The 16,087-nt window shown below is 36.3% G+C and overlaps 1 protein-coding gene across 8 annotated transcripts in view; it reads left to right on the top strand.

Annotated features, from left to right (window-relative positions):
* LOC139963338 (DENN domain-containing protein 1A-like) overlaps nt 1-16,087 on the top strand; it is a 64,828-nt gene that overhangs the window by 23,093 nt on the left and 25,648 nt on the right. For 4 of the 8 annotated variants that reach the window (XM_071963982.1, XM_071963979.1, XM_071963977.1 and 1 more), the window contains exons 7-17: nt 1,720-1,791; nt 3,145-3,198; nt 4,750-4,811; nt 6,043-6,091; nt 7,122-7,268; nt 7,501-7,602; nt 8,539-8,664; nt 11,609-11,710; nt 12,681-12,768; nt 13,716-13,855; nt 15,424-15,462. In XM_071963982.1, coding sequence (XP_071820083.1) covers nt 1,720-1,791; nt 3,145-3,198; nt 4,750-4,811; nt 6,043-6,091; nt 7,122-7,268; nt 7,501-7,602; nt 8,539-8,664; nt 11,609-11,710; nt 12,681-12,768; nt 13,716-13,855; nt 15,424-15,462 — 981 coding nt within the window. The remainder of the gene's footprint in view (nt 1-1,719; nt 1,792-3,144; nt 3,199-4,749; nt 4,812-6,042; nt 6,092-7,121; nt 7,269-7,500; nt 7,603-8,538; nt 8,665-11,608; nt 11,711-12,680; nt 12,769-13,715; nt 13,856-15,423; nt 15,463-16,087) is intronic. The other 4 variants (XM_071963980.1, XM_071963984.1, XM_071963983.1 and 1 more) reach the window with 2 other exon arrangements.

Raw genomic sequence — 16,087 nt, 5'->3', positions numbered from 1 at the left:
ACCATATCTCCTTTATATCCTGCAGAGAACTCATATTTTTTTCTCATACCCTTTGTGATAAATTCAGCATGACTTTCTATAGTGTGGGGTGCCATTTATTCACAGTCAAATCTCAAATTTATCAGAGCTTGAAGAAAAGTTGTCACGGATGGATGGATTTTTACCAACGGTGCATTTTTTTTGTTCTAATTTTCCTTTCTTTTCACTCAGAAAAAAAAATTTAAGGTTCAATTTAAATGATTAGCTCTGATTTAAGATCATAAATATATCAGAGAACTGAAAAGAAAACCCTTATTCATCATGTGAACAGCTGAGGCAGCTGAAATTTCTATTGAAATTTTTCTCACTGTGTTTTGCATCGCATATTGTAAGAATTAAAACATACTGATGCTCCCATCGGTGCCCGTGTGAATGGTTATTTGTACTACTGTACCCTTTAATTGTTACACATATAGTATATGTGTATCACTAGTCTAGTGCCCATGGAATCGCTGGTCTACTGATGGCACATACACTGCGCCTTTTTATTCAAATCATATGCAAATCATGTCCCTGACGTTGGTGACATGGTTCCTGAGGTTTAGGTATTGGGGGTTGCATTAGGTGACCGTAGTTATATATGACATGTAAATGCAAGTGATATCATTTAGCCCTGTCCAATGTAAAACATAAATTTTAAAAACAATTGAAAGTGTTGATAGTGAATCTTACAAGGGTTTGGTGTATTGTTATAGTTGATGATGCAGAAGTCAAACTGCAATTAAAGATAAATTGTACTATATAACCGTGACATCTGTTTTTGTTTTTGAAAAACACATAACAAGTTCAGTAATCAATCTAGTTATTTTAAAAGTAACTTTTATATTCATAGCACGTCAGGGTAACAAATAAACCCTCAAAGGAACAGCATTTATCGACAACTTAGTGAAGTTTAGCCAGTAGATTTTAGCCAAGATTGCAGCAGGACTTGGTTGTTTAAAAGTGATTTTGTTTTGGAGAGCGAGGAGGCCCAGGGAACTCTCATTCTTTTGACATTTGACAAAGAGATACAGTAAATTAACAAAGGGAGTGGTTATTGTGAAAGATGAATGCTTTTGATAATACCTATTTATTTGCCATCTCAAGGTAGGGAAATATATGAAGGTATATCACAGAGATGATGTTAACTGTCCCTCCTGAAGCACTGTACCCATCATCTGTTTATATCACCATGACACCCTTACTCTACAGTGTGTTGTACCAGATAATGTTGCACTGTCATCCTCCTTGTGGTCTACTGCCCTCCTATACAATTTACAGTAGATGAAATACTACATTTGGGCTGTTTTGGAGGAGCTGTACATTACATTAATTGTCAGTAAACACTTCGAACACGGTATCTCGCAAACAGAGTAAAGGTACTCTAAACTGGCACTTTGGATGGTAGAATGAGAAGGGAGGGCATTGACCGGAGGGGCGCACGGTGTTAAAAAGTTTACCACTTCATTCTAGACACAGTAGAACGAGAGTGCTAAGGTTGTGGGGAGACAGGTAAGCTAGCCACTGGTAAATATCCAAACCAGTAGAGTTTTGGGGATCTCGCAAACAGAGTAAAATTACTCGAAACATTTCGGTGGAATTGTTCATCGTTAGCATCTGTCACAAGTGTTAACTGGCGATTAGCGGGGGTTGCTCCAATCTCCTTTTTAACCAAACACTCACTTTGCCGCCCACCCTTAGGAGCCTTTAGACCCGGAAAACAAAAGGAGAGGTAGTGAAGTCTCATATTGGATGACTGAGGATGAAGTTAAGGTAAAACAAGAAAAATAAATCACAAAAATTTGTCATGTCAAAGTCATACACTTCAAATCACACAAGAGGGAAAAAATTCATCTTCTCGTCGTCCCTTTGCTTCAAATGTTGTACCGAGGCTTCTGTAGTTTATTTGTTACCATCCATCCCTTCTCCTTTCTAGATCAAACATTCAAGATTCTTCTTTTCAGACACATTTCAATTCATTGTCAACATGAAAATAAAAAGCTTTGAAAAGTGAGATAGTATTACAAATTTGACTGTTTCTGGCATTCCGTCATTTATGGTAGCGCTGCTCTCCATTTCAAGATAATCAAGAAAAATATCAAATTGATTGGTACATTCTGCTATCTTGTGCTATGTTGATTTCAATGTTGATGTAGACTGGAATGTCATGGATACCAGCTTCAGATTTGTAATAATTATACTAGTAAGAACGAGGAAAGAAACATTTACATAGACTTTCTTAACAAGATGTAGTACGTAGAATAGATCAACCTCAATTCCATGTTCTGAACTCACAAGATGTCTAAATGAACCAAATGTATCTGGAATCTTTAATGTCAAATTTGCACTGAATGTTCTCCTTCACATCACATCATGCTGAATCCTTCAAGAACAATTCCTCGCTGTCCTGCGGTCGATGCTTTTTGTCTCGGATTAGAATGTGTTAATGTAGATTCAGGTCTTTCTCTTACACCATAAACCTGGTTAAGCAGAACGGTTGGCAAAGGCAACTCCTTATTTGGAAAATGAATGTTAAATTACTATTTTGTATTTACAATATTGTGATCAATAGTCATCATTTTGATGGGCTTTTGAGCAGCAGCAGCTGTTCATAGTCTTAAAACTGAAATACATGTGGATGGACCAATGAGGTGATGGCGATGATGACATGTTTATTCATGTAGATGTTTTCTATTGAATATTCATAATGAATATTTATGATTATTGGAATTAAGATCAATATTCAAAACTATTGCTTTGCATGATTTGTAAGATGCTTCATACCTTTGCTGTTTATCGATGTAGATTTTTCTCTAATGGATAATCATAATGATTGTTTATGACGAATATCCATTATTTTGGGAACTAAGATCAATATTTGAATATTTTGCTTTGCATGATCTGTAAAATGCTTCAAACCTTTTTGCTGTTTATTCATGTAATATTTCTCTAATGAGTATTCATGATGTACAGAAGTCCCCATTCCTTTTGCTTTTTAACATGCCAATTCAGCATATTTTGCAATCTTATCCATGTCTGAATTATCAAAAATCCTGATTCACAAATTATGTAACATTTATTGCAAAAAACATTTAATCATTAGCTGATTTTATCTTTTCCTTGCAGGAATTTTCGTTTGCCTGTCCAGATCCTAGGGCCTTGCCGAGAATACCAGAAAATGTAAGCACTTTCATTTCCTTCTTTTGCAACGATCATCTTTGTTTACATAATCATTGAAGGTGTAGAAGCTTCAGAAGGAGTTTATAGAACTGAAAAGCTACAGTAGCATAGGCGTAGGAGCCCAATTTGATTTGGGGGGGCTGTAACGACTTGCCCGAAAAATATTACCAACATTTTTTGTGCGCTCCGCGCGTCTCCATCATGTTAATGTGGTATCATATAGGCATGCGCGATTATTACATCGCATCCCAATAACATACAATCATTAGCTGTGTTATTACCCTTCCATATTGGTTAGAATTATTGGGAAAGTCATTACAATAATGATCATTATAATATCAGTTTAACCATTGAAAAACACATAGCAAATTATTTTTCTTTCAGTAGATGCCAGAAAAATTCTCAGCATATTGCGCGAATTTTCACAAAAATTTTGGGTTGGGGGGCTGCAGCCCCCCCCCAGCCCCCCTGCCTCCTACGCCTATGAAAGCTAGGCTAATTTTATAGCATCAGTGGCATTTTAATGATCTTGACAATCCACAAACTCTGCATTTAGACATTTAGGTTGGAAATAAAAGGCAACATTTACAGTAGAAATGCAGAGTTATCTTTCTATCAAAAATCAAGCTGAGGAAGACAAAAACAGTAGATCAAGAAGAAAATTGATGTAGGTGTTCTGATAATAGCAAAAGTTCATTTGAGATTTCAGCATAGTACGATACTGTTTGTTACTGATTTTTGTTGAGCCAGTTATAAAAAAGGCTGGTTTCTTTCCAAACTTTTGCTGACAGAGAGAACCTTTGACGTGAAAAGAAAGTGTTTGCTTTGTTATCTCTAGCAAGAAATTAGCTTTTTACATTGCTTGTTTGGAGTTTATTGAACTGAACATCATTCAAAATCTCTCACCTTTCCAAACACTGTAAATGGCACAGATCTCGAATAAATTAAAAGTTTCCAGGAACTAGTTTGTAGTCGTTTGAGAAGAGTGGAGGGGTGAGGTGTGGCACGAGGGTGGAGTGGGATTAGGGGTCTGGAAATAGACACGTTAAACAAGACTTACATTAATTCTCGCCAAGAAATGTGTGATTGTCCCACGTTATTGACTCCTTGCATCCAAAATGCTCAGTAATAACTTTTCCCAAACACTTGCACACACACACACACATACATGTTACTTTACATTCAGATCGAGGACCCCATTGTTTTTTCCATTGTTCAAATCCACTTACCCTAACCTTAACAATACCCCATACAATAGAATTCTTACGAGGACGTGTTGATTCTTTAGAAATCACAACCGAGAACCTGGAATTCTTTTGTTCAAGTCCTCGGTCAGCATACAAAACAAGTGCACACACACACATAAAGGGAGTCACCTATTAGCCTTATCAGCAAGAGTATCATACGAAGGAAACTTGTTTGTTAGTACTTTTGTTGTGCCAACTCAGATGATATCTTCTCTACCTAACTATCTGTGTTTTCATCTTCTTTTCAAATGATCATAAAAAAACCTCTTTGTTAATTAAGTAACTTTCGTTTCCCTTTCTACAGAGAAATATTACAGAATTTTTCAGTGCAGTGGACGCTTCTAACATGATGTTACTATTCGTTAGGTAATGTAAAACATTGTCAATCACGTCCTTTTCCATTGTACTTTAGCTTGTGACGTCCAACAGTTTAAGGATAACCTTCATGTTTGTCTTGGCTCGCAGTCATCGCAGGTCTGTCTTTCGAACGGTGTTATTATATTCTTAAGATTTCCCTTTGTCCAGTCAAGCTGCAACAACCTTTGATCGAAAAATAACATACTTGATAGGGATGCCAATCAAAACAAAGAATCAGTATTCTTTATAGACAGGGGATTTCATTTTTGTTAAATTTGGTTTGGATAAAAAAAATTAGAATAAGTTTAGTAAAAAGGAAGGGGAAAAAAATGTTATTAGCACCCCTTATGCGGATTGACTTCACCTTTGGGTTTGGATACCATGACTCATGGATTACAGGATTTGGAATTAAGACTGGTTCATCTGTTAAGAGAAAACTGTTTTGATATTAAGAGAAAACTATTTTGATAATTAATTTTTCATTCTAATATACAATGTCTTATGCCAATTGTCTGTTCTTTGTTATCTAATTATTAAAGAAAACAAATGAGACAGAACAAAACGGAAGTGTGCATTGTTCTTTGAACATTAAGTGGTTGCTGATAAAATCCTTTCTCATAAAGCTCTATCAGAACATTGTACATAAAGGTCATGAATCACAAACCACATTGTAGTTAGCAAGGAAAGGGACAAACTGGAATAGTAACCCGTCTGGTCGAGCAGGGGCGTGGAGCAACTAATCACTAGCTGTCTGTTTTGTTGTACAGCTCTGCTAGTGTGCTACTATCTCATCCTTTGACCACCCCCCCTTCCTCTCTTCTCGTCAAAGAAATTAAGTGTCAAGCTGATTGCAAAATATTGTCATAAGATTGTTCAAGCTGATTGCAAAACATTGTCATAAGATAAGATAAGATAAGATAAACTTTATGAAACCCCACAAAGGGTAACTGATGTTACCCTGTTAGATTGTTTTGTTACATTGTTTCGTTAGCAAACATTACAACCATTTCAGTCCCGAACGGCTATTGCAAAAAGTAACAATATTTTGGGATTTCCTGTTCCCTCTATATCCAGCAATGGGTAACGTGTAACTATCCGCTGAAACGATGTTTTTTGTGCCGGTATTGATAATTCAGAGGTGAAAGAAGTATAAGTCTTCTCCTATCGAAGGAAGTAGCTGAAGCACTTCATTTTATATCATGGTTATAATTTTATTAATTTTTTTGTTACCTCTTCACAGTTTGCTTTATGAAAGACGAGTACTGATTACGTCGGAAAAGCTAAGCAGGGTAGGTTACCTCATGGTTTGTCCATCATTTGTGCCCCCCCCCTTCACCCATGTCTGTCCCAGAAATATGATCAAAGTCTGCACCAAACTTATCAATCGTTTTATAACTTGTAATGTTCCCATTTGTAATGAGTGACTTTTTGTCAAGCCACAACAGTCTTGGCAACTTTTATGCTGAATCGGGTTGTTTCAATTAATGGTTGGTCTAATATCGTACTCAACCTTGCAAAAGATCCATGATTTTAAGACCAAACAGAAAGGTATCTTGTTACGATCTTGTGATAGCAGGCTACCTGTCAGAAATGAAAGATGATTTAGGTTGATTGTATATGTATCAGTTAGTCCATGTTTATGATCAACCACATGTTTATGCTGAATTGGGTTGTTTCAATTAATGGTTGGTCTAATATCGTACTCAACCTTGCAAAAGATCCATGATTTAAGACCAAACAGAAAGGTATCTTGTTATGATCTTGTGATAGCAGGCTACCTGTCAGAAATGAAAGATGATTTAGGTTGATTGTATATGTATCAGGTAGTCCATATTTATGATCAACCACACCCTCACCTTTCACCCCTCCCCCCAATTTCTTAAATCTATGTCAAATAATGGTCACTAAATGTTCAAGCTCCCAAAAACATGGTACTGCCCATCTTCAGAACATTCTTCCTCTCTGAGACATTCAACTCAATTACAAGTCTAATTAAACACTCCTCAATGTCTGGGTATAATTTGGTGGGGTGAAACCTACCCAAGAAAGTTATTCACAAAACCTTTCGATCAGACGTTTTGCAGGCTTAAACATTTTGCAGCCAACACTGACATACTGTTAAAGAAGCGCATCTGATAATCTCACCAAATTCAGTCCATCCCAGATAGTGTAGCCTTCAGTCTAACTTTGCCCATGTCTTGATACTCGCAATCAACCTAGATGCATTATGGGAAATGTCGTCCCGCGAACAACCCTCCCAATTCTATGTTCTGATTTTTTAAATTTTTGTTTAAATTATGTTTTATTATTTTATTCCAGTTAACAGCCTGTGTCCATGGAGCAGCTTCTCTACTCTTTCCATTTTACTGGCAACATATTTATATCCCAGTCATGCCGGCCCATCTCATCGACTACTGTTGTGCCCCGATGCCCTTTCTCGTCGGAGTTCACGCCTCTTTCATGCCGGTAACGACCTTCAAATGTAGAAAGTCACTGTAATCAAAGAGCGCCATATTTATCTCTAAAATGAGTTTTTGAAGTTTTTGATTTTTTGAAGTTTTTTTGAAGTTTTTTTGAAGTTTTTGAAGTTTTTGAATTAAAAAACTAACAACAAAAAATGGATATATACATATTTGTAATCTCTTGATTTGGTGTTTATGAAATTGATTTTTTTTATGATTATTTTTGTCTCTTGCAGAAAATCAGAAGCAATCCAATTGATGAAGTTGTGATCCTCAACGCTGATACCAATGAAATAGAAAATCCATTTGATGACATAGAAACACTACCATCAGATATTGTAAGTCAACTATATTTGTATGCTTTTGAGGAGTTGGTTTTTCACTTAAACTTGTCCTGTCGTGAAGTAGCTCGGAGAGAAAATACGTGGTTAGGTTTGCTGCAATAGGGTCTTAAAAAAGTTTTGGATTAGATGTAAATTGTAGGCGATCATAATGGCATGGTGTGTGGTCTTGCTTGTAAACACAACGTCCCCTGCAGGGAAAGGGGGGTGGGAATAACTTACTTAACGATAGAATTGTTGAATATTGTAGTTGGTTGATTTGAGCAACATAATGTATCCAAGTTGCTTTTAGGTGAAACAAATACTGACGTTTTAATACCCCCCCCCCCCACCACAAAGTTGTAACAATGGTATTCCTGTCAACTTGTGTTGAGGAGGGCTGGGGAGTCATATATAAACATGGACCAGCAAACTGTCACATTTCGCAGTTGCAGCTACAGTACTTGGGAAATCGGTCACCAATTCTAAAACCTACTGTAAGTCCCAGTTTTATACTGCAGGAAAAAGCATTCAACCCTCATGATAGCTGAAAGCCTGGGAGAGGCAATATTAAATCGTAAGGGCTCACATAAGATTTGGAGAAACAATATGACAGATCTATCTAACACCTCTCTCCAAAATGACCCTCAGATCGTTGGTTTAACTTTAAGCACCGTCTCATCGACGAATGGCTTTTTTCATGTCACCAAAGGTCACAGGATTTGACTTTTGCTCGTTTAAGTGTTCCACGTCCATTAATCAACTTTCAGCAGGGTATTATTACAACGCAACGGTCAAGTCATCCGAAACTCTCTTTCCTGATGTTCTGGTACTTGACTTTAGGGACACATTTTTCCCCAGTTGCGCTGTCAATCAGGTCTGATTTCCATATGTAAAACTTACAAGGCAAGGAATCGGGAAGCTCTCTGGTTAACTGTTTCACTCTACCCTCAGGTCCGACAACTTAAAAACAATCTCAAAAACACTGCCCAACTGAGTGGGGATGGCGTGGCCAGGGCCTTCTTGAAATTTATGGTGCGACTTATTGGAAGCTACAAGCTCTCTCTGAAGTTAAGAGAGGTAAGTTTATCATCTTCACAATTGAAAGCCATATTTCCTTTTTTTTTTAATGTTTTATGCAATAGATTCAGGTTTTAGAGTATACATGTAAACACATGAATATCGCTATTAACAAAATAAGAATAAAAAACACGTTAAGTTCAAGTCACCTTGTGGATGCAGCCTGGAAGATCAGTTGTTGTGTTACAGAAACTTCAGAAAAATGAGATTATCAATTCGATACAAACATTTGCAGGGCTGATTTATTCAGAAAGTTGTTGGTTATAGTTCCTAGGAATCACTGAAATTCCTCACTCGATTACCCAAACAGCAAAGTGTGATTACGTAACAACAATAACATACATAGTGATAAGTAAGTTTGTTACAGTTTCCTTGGATAAATCTCATATTTACCAAAAGTACCCTGACAGCAAAGTTTTTATCTCAATACATTACATGTATAGAGATATTGTAACAGTAAGTGGGACTCTCTCTTCTCTTAAAAATTTTTCAGCGTCTTCAAACAAAGTTCTTTTTCTCTGGAATTTCCAGAGCAAGAATATATCATATAGACCAACAAAAGTTACTATTTTTTATTCCAGAATTGTATCTCATTCTGTGACTTTTTCACCGATTTATGTCCAAATCGGGCCAATTTGGACTGAAAACACACTTTGGCAGACCTGTTTTGCACACGCTCCAAAACTTATGTTTTATGAAAGAGAATAGAATAGAACTGTCTTTCAACAGTGGTATCGTCTAAGATAGGGTCCTATGTATTATATATTTTATTAACATTTTAAACTTTCATTTGTTGTTTACAGGTAGGTATTAATAAGAATTTTACTACTTGTATATGACATTTTATGGCTTTTATTTGCTTTATTTGATGTTTAAATGATTTTTCTTTCTTAAAACAACACTAAGCTGCCGCCCCTACATTTAGTAAAAAGGTCCGTTTTTGATGATTAAGCCCCGCCCCCAAGTCTGTTTTGTAGCAGATTGGCTATGACTCATAACAGCTACATGTTAGATATACGAAAATGGCTACCCTCGCGACCAATTTTCTGTAGTGTAGTTAGGTACGCGAGGTGTTAGTGTATTGCATGCTAATTACATTCTGTACTGCTGAAGTCTACGTAGTGCATTTAATTTATATTAGGCCTTCGTTTTTGTAACATCCATTTAAGGATAGTACTGGTGTTCAGGTAGCTTTTCAGAGCAAGGGCCATATTAAGTTTGTTTGATTGCCCTTCATGTATTTTGTATAATTACGTATACACTTTCTTGTATTTCTGAAGGCTACTTACTGTAGGCCTAGTGCATTTAAAAAAATATATATATATAGGCCTAGGCCCGTAGGCCTAGGCCTATTAGGCTTTCAGTAATAGCCACATTAGCATTGTACTGGTGTTCAGACAGCTTTTCCTAGGAAGGACCAGGGTAAGTTTGTTTGATGGGTACGTATTGTATAAGGTTATGTTTTATTTATAAGGATTTAAGATGTATAAGGTTATAAGAAGTATGTTTAGCTTTCTTTTGAACCTGTAATGTTTGACATCAAATGTACAAAGAATTAAAATTAAATAACAAAATGGAGAGGAACTGAGGTGGCTATTAGGGGAAGAGGAGGCCACCCATCACTTGCATATAAAAACTTGTAATCTTCTTTTACATTATTTTTTCCAAGTCATAAATCCATGAAATCTTCATGTCCGAAAAATTGAGATGGAAAAACGTGGGTTGTTTTGATATCTAGAAGTGGACACAGTTTTGATGGTAGTCACCACTACAGTAACATACAGTAGGTCAATAGGCCTAGCTCTCAAGGCAGGCATCAAGAATATGGTCGAGTTGTTCGCCTCTTCTAATTTGGCTGTTGTCATTGACTTCAAACTATATGACCAAAAAGTCCAACAGAGACTGACCTAAGATGAAGGATACCACATAAAAAACAAGTTCTTAAATATTCTATGACATTACTAAACCTTGCAACGTCGTTCTTTCGACTAACAGGCAATGAGCGCTAAAGGCAAGACTAGCAGGATAAAGTGTAACCTGCAGAGACTATTCGTGGCAAAGTAGCAAAAATGCAAGTTATATATTTGTTGTACCATGATTGATATTGATAATTGTAGAGACAGAGCAAAGATTTGAAATTAGGAATCAAAATTAAAACTTCCAGTATTGAGATACTGCATCATTGATGCTCTTGTTTTACATAATATTATATTGTACAATAACATTATAACAATAACATGGTTATTTGAGAGTTTATTACAGTTTCCTTGGATAAACCTTATATTTACAAAAAGTATCCTGACAGCAAAGTTTTGTTTAAATAATATTACTTTGTACAATAACAGTATAACAATAAAAAACATAGTTATAAGAGTTTGTAACAGTTTCCTTGGATAAACCTCATATTTACAAAAAGTATCCTGACAGCAAAGTTTTGTTTAAATAATATTACATTGTACAATAACAGTATAACAATAGAAAACATAGTTATAAGAGTTTGTTACAGTTTCCTTGGATAAACCTCATATTTACAAAAGTATCCTGACAGCAAAGTTTTTTTACATAATATTATATTGTACAATAACATACATAGTTATTAGAGAGTTTGTTACAGTTTCCTTGGATAAATCTCATATTTACAAAAGAACTCCTGACAGCAAAGGTTTTTTTACATAATATTATATTATACAATAACATAATAACAGTAACATAGTTATAAGAGAGTTTTTTACAGTTTCCTTGGATAAATCTCATATTTCTCATACAATTATCCAGACAGCCAAGTTTGAATACATAATATTACAATGTATATTTACATAATAAGAGTTAACATAATAATTAGAAAGTTTGTTATATTTCCCTGAATAACCTTTGATTGTCTTCTTCATTTTGATTGAATACTAAATGATCTTTTATATGATGGATTTTGTGTTCTGGTTTTCAGGGTGAAATTATTGTTTTTGACAAAGATTCCTTTGTGGAGTCGCGATCAAGTCACACATCAGAATGCTTAGAGAAACTTCTGCAGATGCAACATTTCACACAGGTTCGTATCATTTATTGAGTATCAAGCCATTGCCAATGTCTGTGGAACGATATTGTTGGTAATATTGTAAATATTCTGCTTCAATATTCGGTTATCAGGGGCTGCTCTAATAGTGTCATATATATATATATATATATATATATATATCTATATATATATATATACTATTCATTATGTTTTCAATTATATATATTCATTTGCCTTTGACGTATACCTCCTTTCCATTAACATAAAGTCTGTTCAAACTATCTCTTTCAAGATCCGGCTTTAGGAATCACAAATGATTTCTAGTTAGTTAGCATCATGTTTGATCTCTAGAGTAGGGCAAATACTGTATGTCACCAAAAACAGAACTAGTATTGTTCAATACAGGTGACTAACGCCTACAGTGGAATTATGACCTTCCTTACCGGTTTCGAACCTCTGGACATACAATCAGCGTCCATAGCCTAGTGGTTAGGGTGTCCGCATATACCACCAGTCAACCCTGCCACTCTGGGTATACCAGATATAAAATGTAATCACTGTAAAAAGAGAAAAATGTGAACTTCAAAGAATAAATTCAAATTCAACTACTCGTTTTGTACAAATAATTAACTCGGTTTTGTATGTTTTTTTTTTTCCATCTCCTGTAACAGACTTGAGGAAATTAATCACAGTTTTACAAGGAATTTTAGGTTTTAAAAAGCTCTGTTTAATGGAAAACAGTCGGAGAGATATTCATATGCAGTACACAAACGCAACCTGAATATTAAGTGAAATATGGGCCGTATCGATTCTTAATATGACATGAAAATGTTTAATTTCACCTCGGAATGAAAAATCGTAGTTAAGGACCCTGTTTCAATCTGTATCTTTCATTGCTTGCTTCAAGTATGGTAAAAGTTCCTTGAAGCAGAAGATGAAAACTGTTTGAATCACAAAAATGATGTCATCATCGTCATCAACTGTCTTCCTGTTATTGTTTCAGTTCATTGACCATAGAGTAGATTCAATGAACGAAGGTCTCTTCATCGACGACGCCTTTGAAGAGGAAATCAACAACACAGGAGATCTAAGTAAGTGTTATTGGTTTATCATCTTTGAGCCAACTGCTGATCAAGACCCTGCTCTGCTCCACTCTACCACTGTCTAGTGGGAAATCGTGGGGTAGTTCGGGCAGTGCACTCGTGCCTTTAGACTACTGCTGAATATAAAATTAATATGCGACCACTGATCGGCATATTGTGGGGTAAAATTTAGTGCTGTTTATTGTATTTGACATATATTGGATGAAGTCAACTAGAAAATGTGTTAAGTGGACTATTGGTATAGCACAGTGGTTCTCAAAGTGGTCCCTGCCGCCCCCCTGGGGCATTGGGAAGACTCAGGGGGGCGCTACAGGGTACACATGGAGTAGGAGCGCTGGCACTGATTTGGGGGTCTCTGGCGATTACGACACATCACTGCAGCGATTTAGGGCACAATAAGGCATCCAGGGGTCTTGGAACAAAAAATAATAATTTTGTGACCCAAAATTATCCAAAAATGGTATAAGAAATATCTTTCGCATTTGGATTATATTGTAGCAGAGACATCAATTGTAACTTATAAGCACATAGCGCTACCATTTTAGCCTGTCATTTGGGGTATTCCGTGAGCTGGTCACTGATTACAAAGTGGAGGGGATGTGGAAGAGGGAGTCATTGGGACAGTTCAAGATTGTCGAAAGGGGCGGTCGTCTAAAAACGTTTGAGAACCACTGGTCTAGCAGATATAATTTTACACTTTTAAAAAACGGAAGTACTCTTCATGTGACACCAGAATTCTAGTATTCATGTATTATTTTGAGCCAGAGAGGGTGGGGTGAGGGGATGTAGGAGGCTAGGGTAGGTGGGGTGGGTGTTTGGAATGGGAGGGAATTGTTTCTCATTGAATAATGTGGACTTTGCTCAGAGGAGTGACGCATTTTCCGTCAGTAGAAGGGCTCTTGCTTTCTTGAGATTATCATATAAATCATTTGCAGGTTCAGCGAAGTGGAAGACTGCGATGCTGAGACTGAAGGATTCCACGGCTTCAGATGGTCGGAGGCTTCTGTTATCGACGGTGAGGGGGATGAAGAGCGTGGCCCTAGAGGTGAAGAAGACAGCACAGGAAACCATCAATGTAAGAGCTCTTGTTTTACATCTGATGGAGAAGCTTAGTTGTTTTGAAGGGAAGCTTTGAGCTGGAAAATTAATGTGATAATATTTTACTATAGGAGGTTTGGAGGTGACTCTGTGAACCAGTATGCTCAGAGAGAGCCCTTTTTGTTTTTATAATCGGCATGCACAAGACAGGAGATTTGGAGGTCATATTTCATGAATTTCATCATATCTATGCAAAAAGTTTACTTTAGTGTAAAATCTTAGTGTTTTTGACAGTTGACTGTTTTTTGTTTCAGATTGAATTGTACTAACCAATTAACATTTTTAAGGATTTTTTACTTCTAGTTGTTGCCTAAAACAATAGCAATGACTAAATATAAACTTAGTAGGAGAAATGTGTAGGTTGATAAATAGAACACCATCTTAAGCTAGGGGGGTGTACCAAGTTATCATTTGACTTCTTTGGGGATATTTATTTACAATGCAATCAGAATTTGATGTAAACAACCGGCCGTCTGCCGGACAACTTCCACCGCCTACTTTTGTCGTCCAAACAGAAATTTGATTGTCTCTGACGAGGGGTAGTACCATCAAAAATTTGCCCTGCAGACACAGGGAAGAGTTGAGAATGTTGGTTCCGATGGACTAGCTTATCAGGTGTCACATCCCAAAATTCTATGCAAATTGGGGGAAATTGCTGTACAAGTTCCAAAATGTGTAGAAGGTCTTTAACCATAGTATTTTATGAGGCAATGCTTGGAGCCTTCAAAACCGATACACAAAATTTGAACAGTCAACAAATTTTTCCCGGTTCTTTTTTTTTTTTTTCAATCTTTTTATTTCACAAGATCTTAGCATGTGTATTTTATTGCTCAAAACTTTGGGATTTAATTGTTTTTTTCCTCACAATTTTGAATATGAATCATTTGGTGTTTTAACAGCAAATTGACCAAAGAATGTAATCATTTTTATTCATCATACACACCCCACACACCATATTGTTTTGTATCACAGTCTTTTATCAATTTTGTTTTTTTGCAATTCAGCATATCCATACTTGTTCATATGTATGTATCTTTTAGCAGCTACTCTTTGCACCTCCAAAAGAGAGAGAGCATTTACAAACTCTCCTTCCCATTGGTCTTCAAAAACTAACCGAATGTACCCCGGTTTCACAAACTAATGGAATGTACCGCGGTTTCACAACTCATGTATCTGAAGAACCTGCTGGTCACTAGAGAAAGTATTCCACAAAATCATGATGTAATTCAAATTTCTTTTTGGCATGAAACTGTTTGAAAGTTTTGTAAGCACCTCTGACAACCCCTGTAGTATGTAATACCAAACCGGAATTGTTTCGCAATACCCACAATGCAATTGGGGTTTCCTCTTTTCAAATGCTTGTAAAGCAAAAAGACCTTTTCAGTGCAACATTACGGTTACACCCTCTGAATATTTATGTTTACTTTTTACCAAACCTGCCGTCTTTGGTCTCCTTTGATCATGTACTCATTCTTCGCAACGTATCTTTCGTCACTGTGGCAACATATCGTTTGTCTCCCTCTATCATGGCATCACCGTACCCAGGACGTGAATTCGGAAGCTGTCAAACACTACTTTCAACAGGTAATTTGCCACCAGTTCATGTACTAGTGTATCTTCACAATCTCTGCTTGTCGTATACATACCATTAGCAGCTTTCCATTATACTTGTTTCTTTCCTTTTAAGTCTTGCCTTCAAGCTGTTGTTGCTCCTCCAAAGAGTGAAATAAAAAAATATATATAAAAAAAAGTTATAAACCCATCGAATGAATGAGACAAAAGTTCTGTGTTTTCAAATTCCATGCACTTTGATAATCTAATCAATGATGACAATCACCTAAGACCACTTCGAAAAATTTCCAATTTATTAAAATTATTAATAATAGAGACGTAGATGCCTCAGATGTCTCTCAGTTGCCTTAAGGCCTCCATGTGGGAGGAAAGGGGTGGGGGGGGGTTGGGAGAGAAGATGCATTGTTGTCAAGCATCGCAGTAGTTCTTATCATGAACGACAAACAAGTTTGTACTATGACGTTATGTGCGAAGACAAAATGGTCAGAGCTATAAATAAACTCATTTTAGACTACTCTGGGCTGATTGTCTGATGGTAAACAATCAAACAAATATTCCATCAATTTTTGCTCCTCAGATTCCATCCTTTCTATACTTTAATTATGCACATTATGATATCAAATGCTTCACAGCCGTC

This window comes from Apostichopus japonicus, chromosome 22 (assembly GCF_037975245.1).
Source record: "Apostichopus japonicus isolate 1M-3 chromosome 22, ASM3797524v1, whole genome shotgun sequence".
NCBI lineage: Eukaryota > Metazoa > Echinodermata > Holothuroidea > Aspidochirotida > Stichopodidae > Apostichopus > Apostichopus japonicus.
The sequence above is the reverse complement of the archived record's forward strand: the minus strand, read 5'-3'. Positions and strand labels throughout refer to the sequence as shown.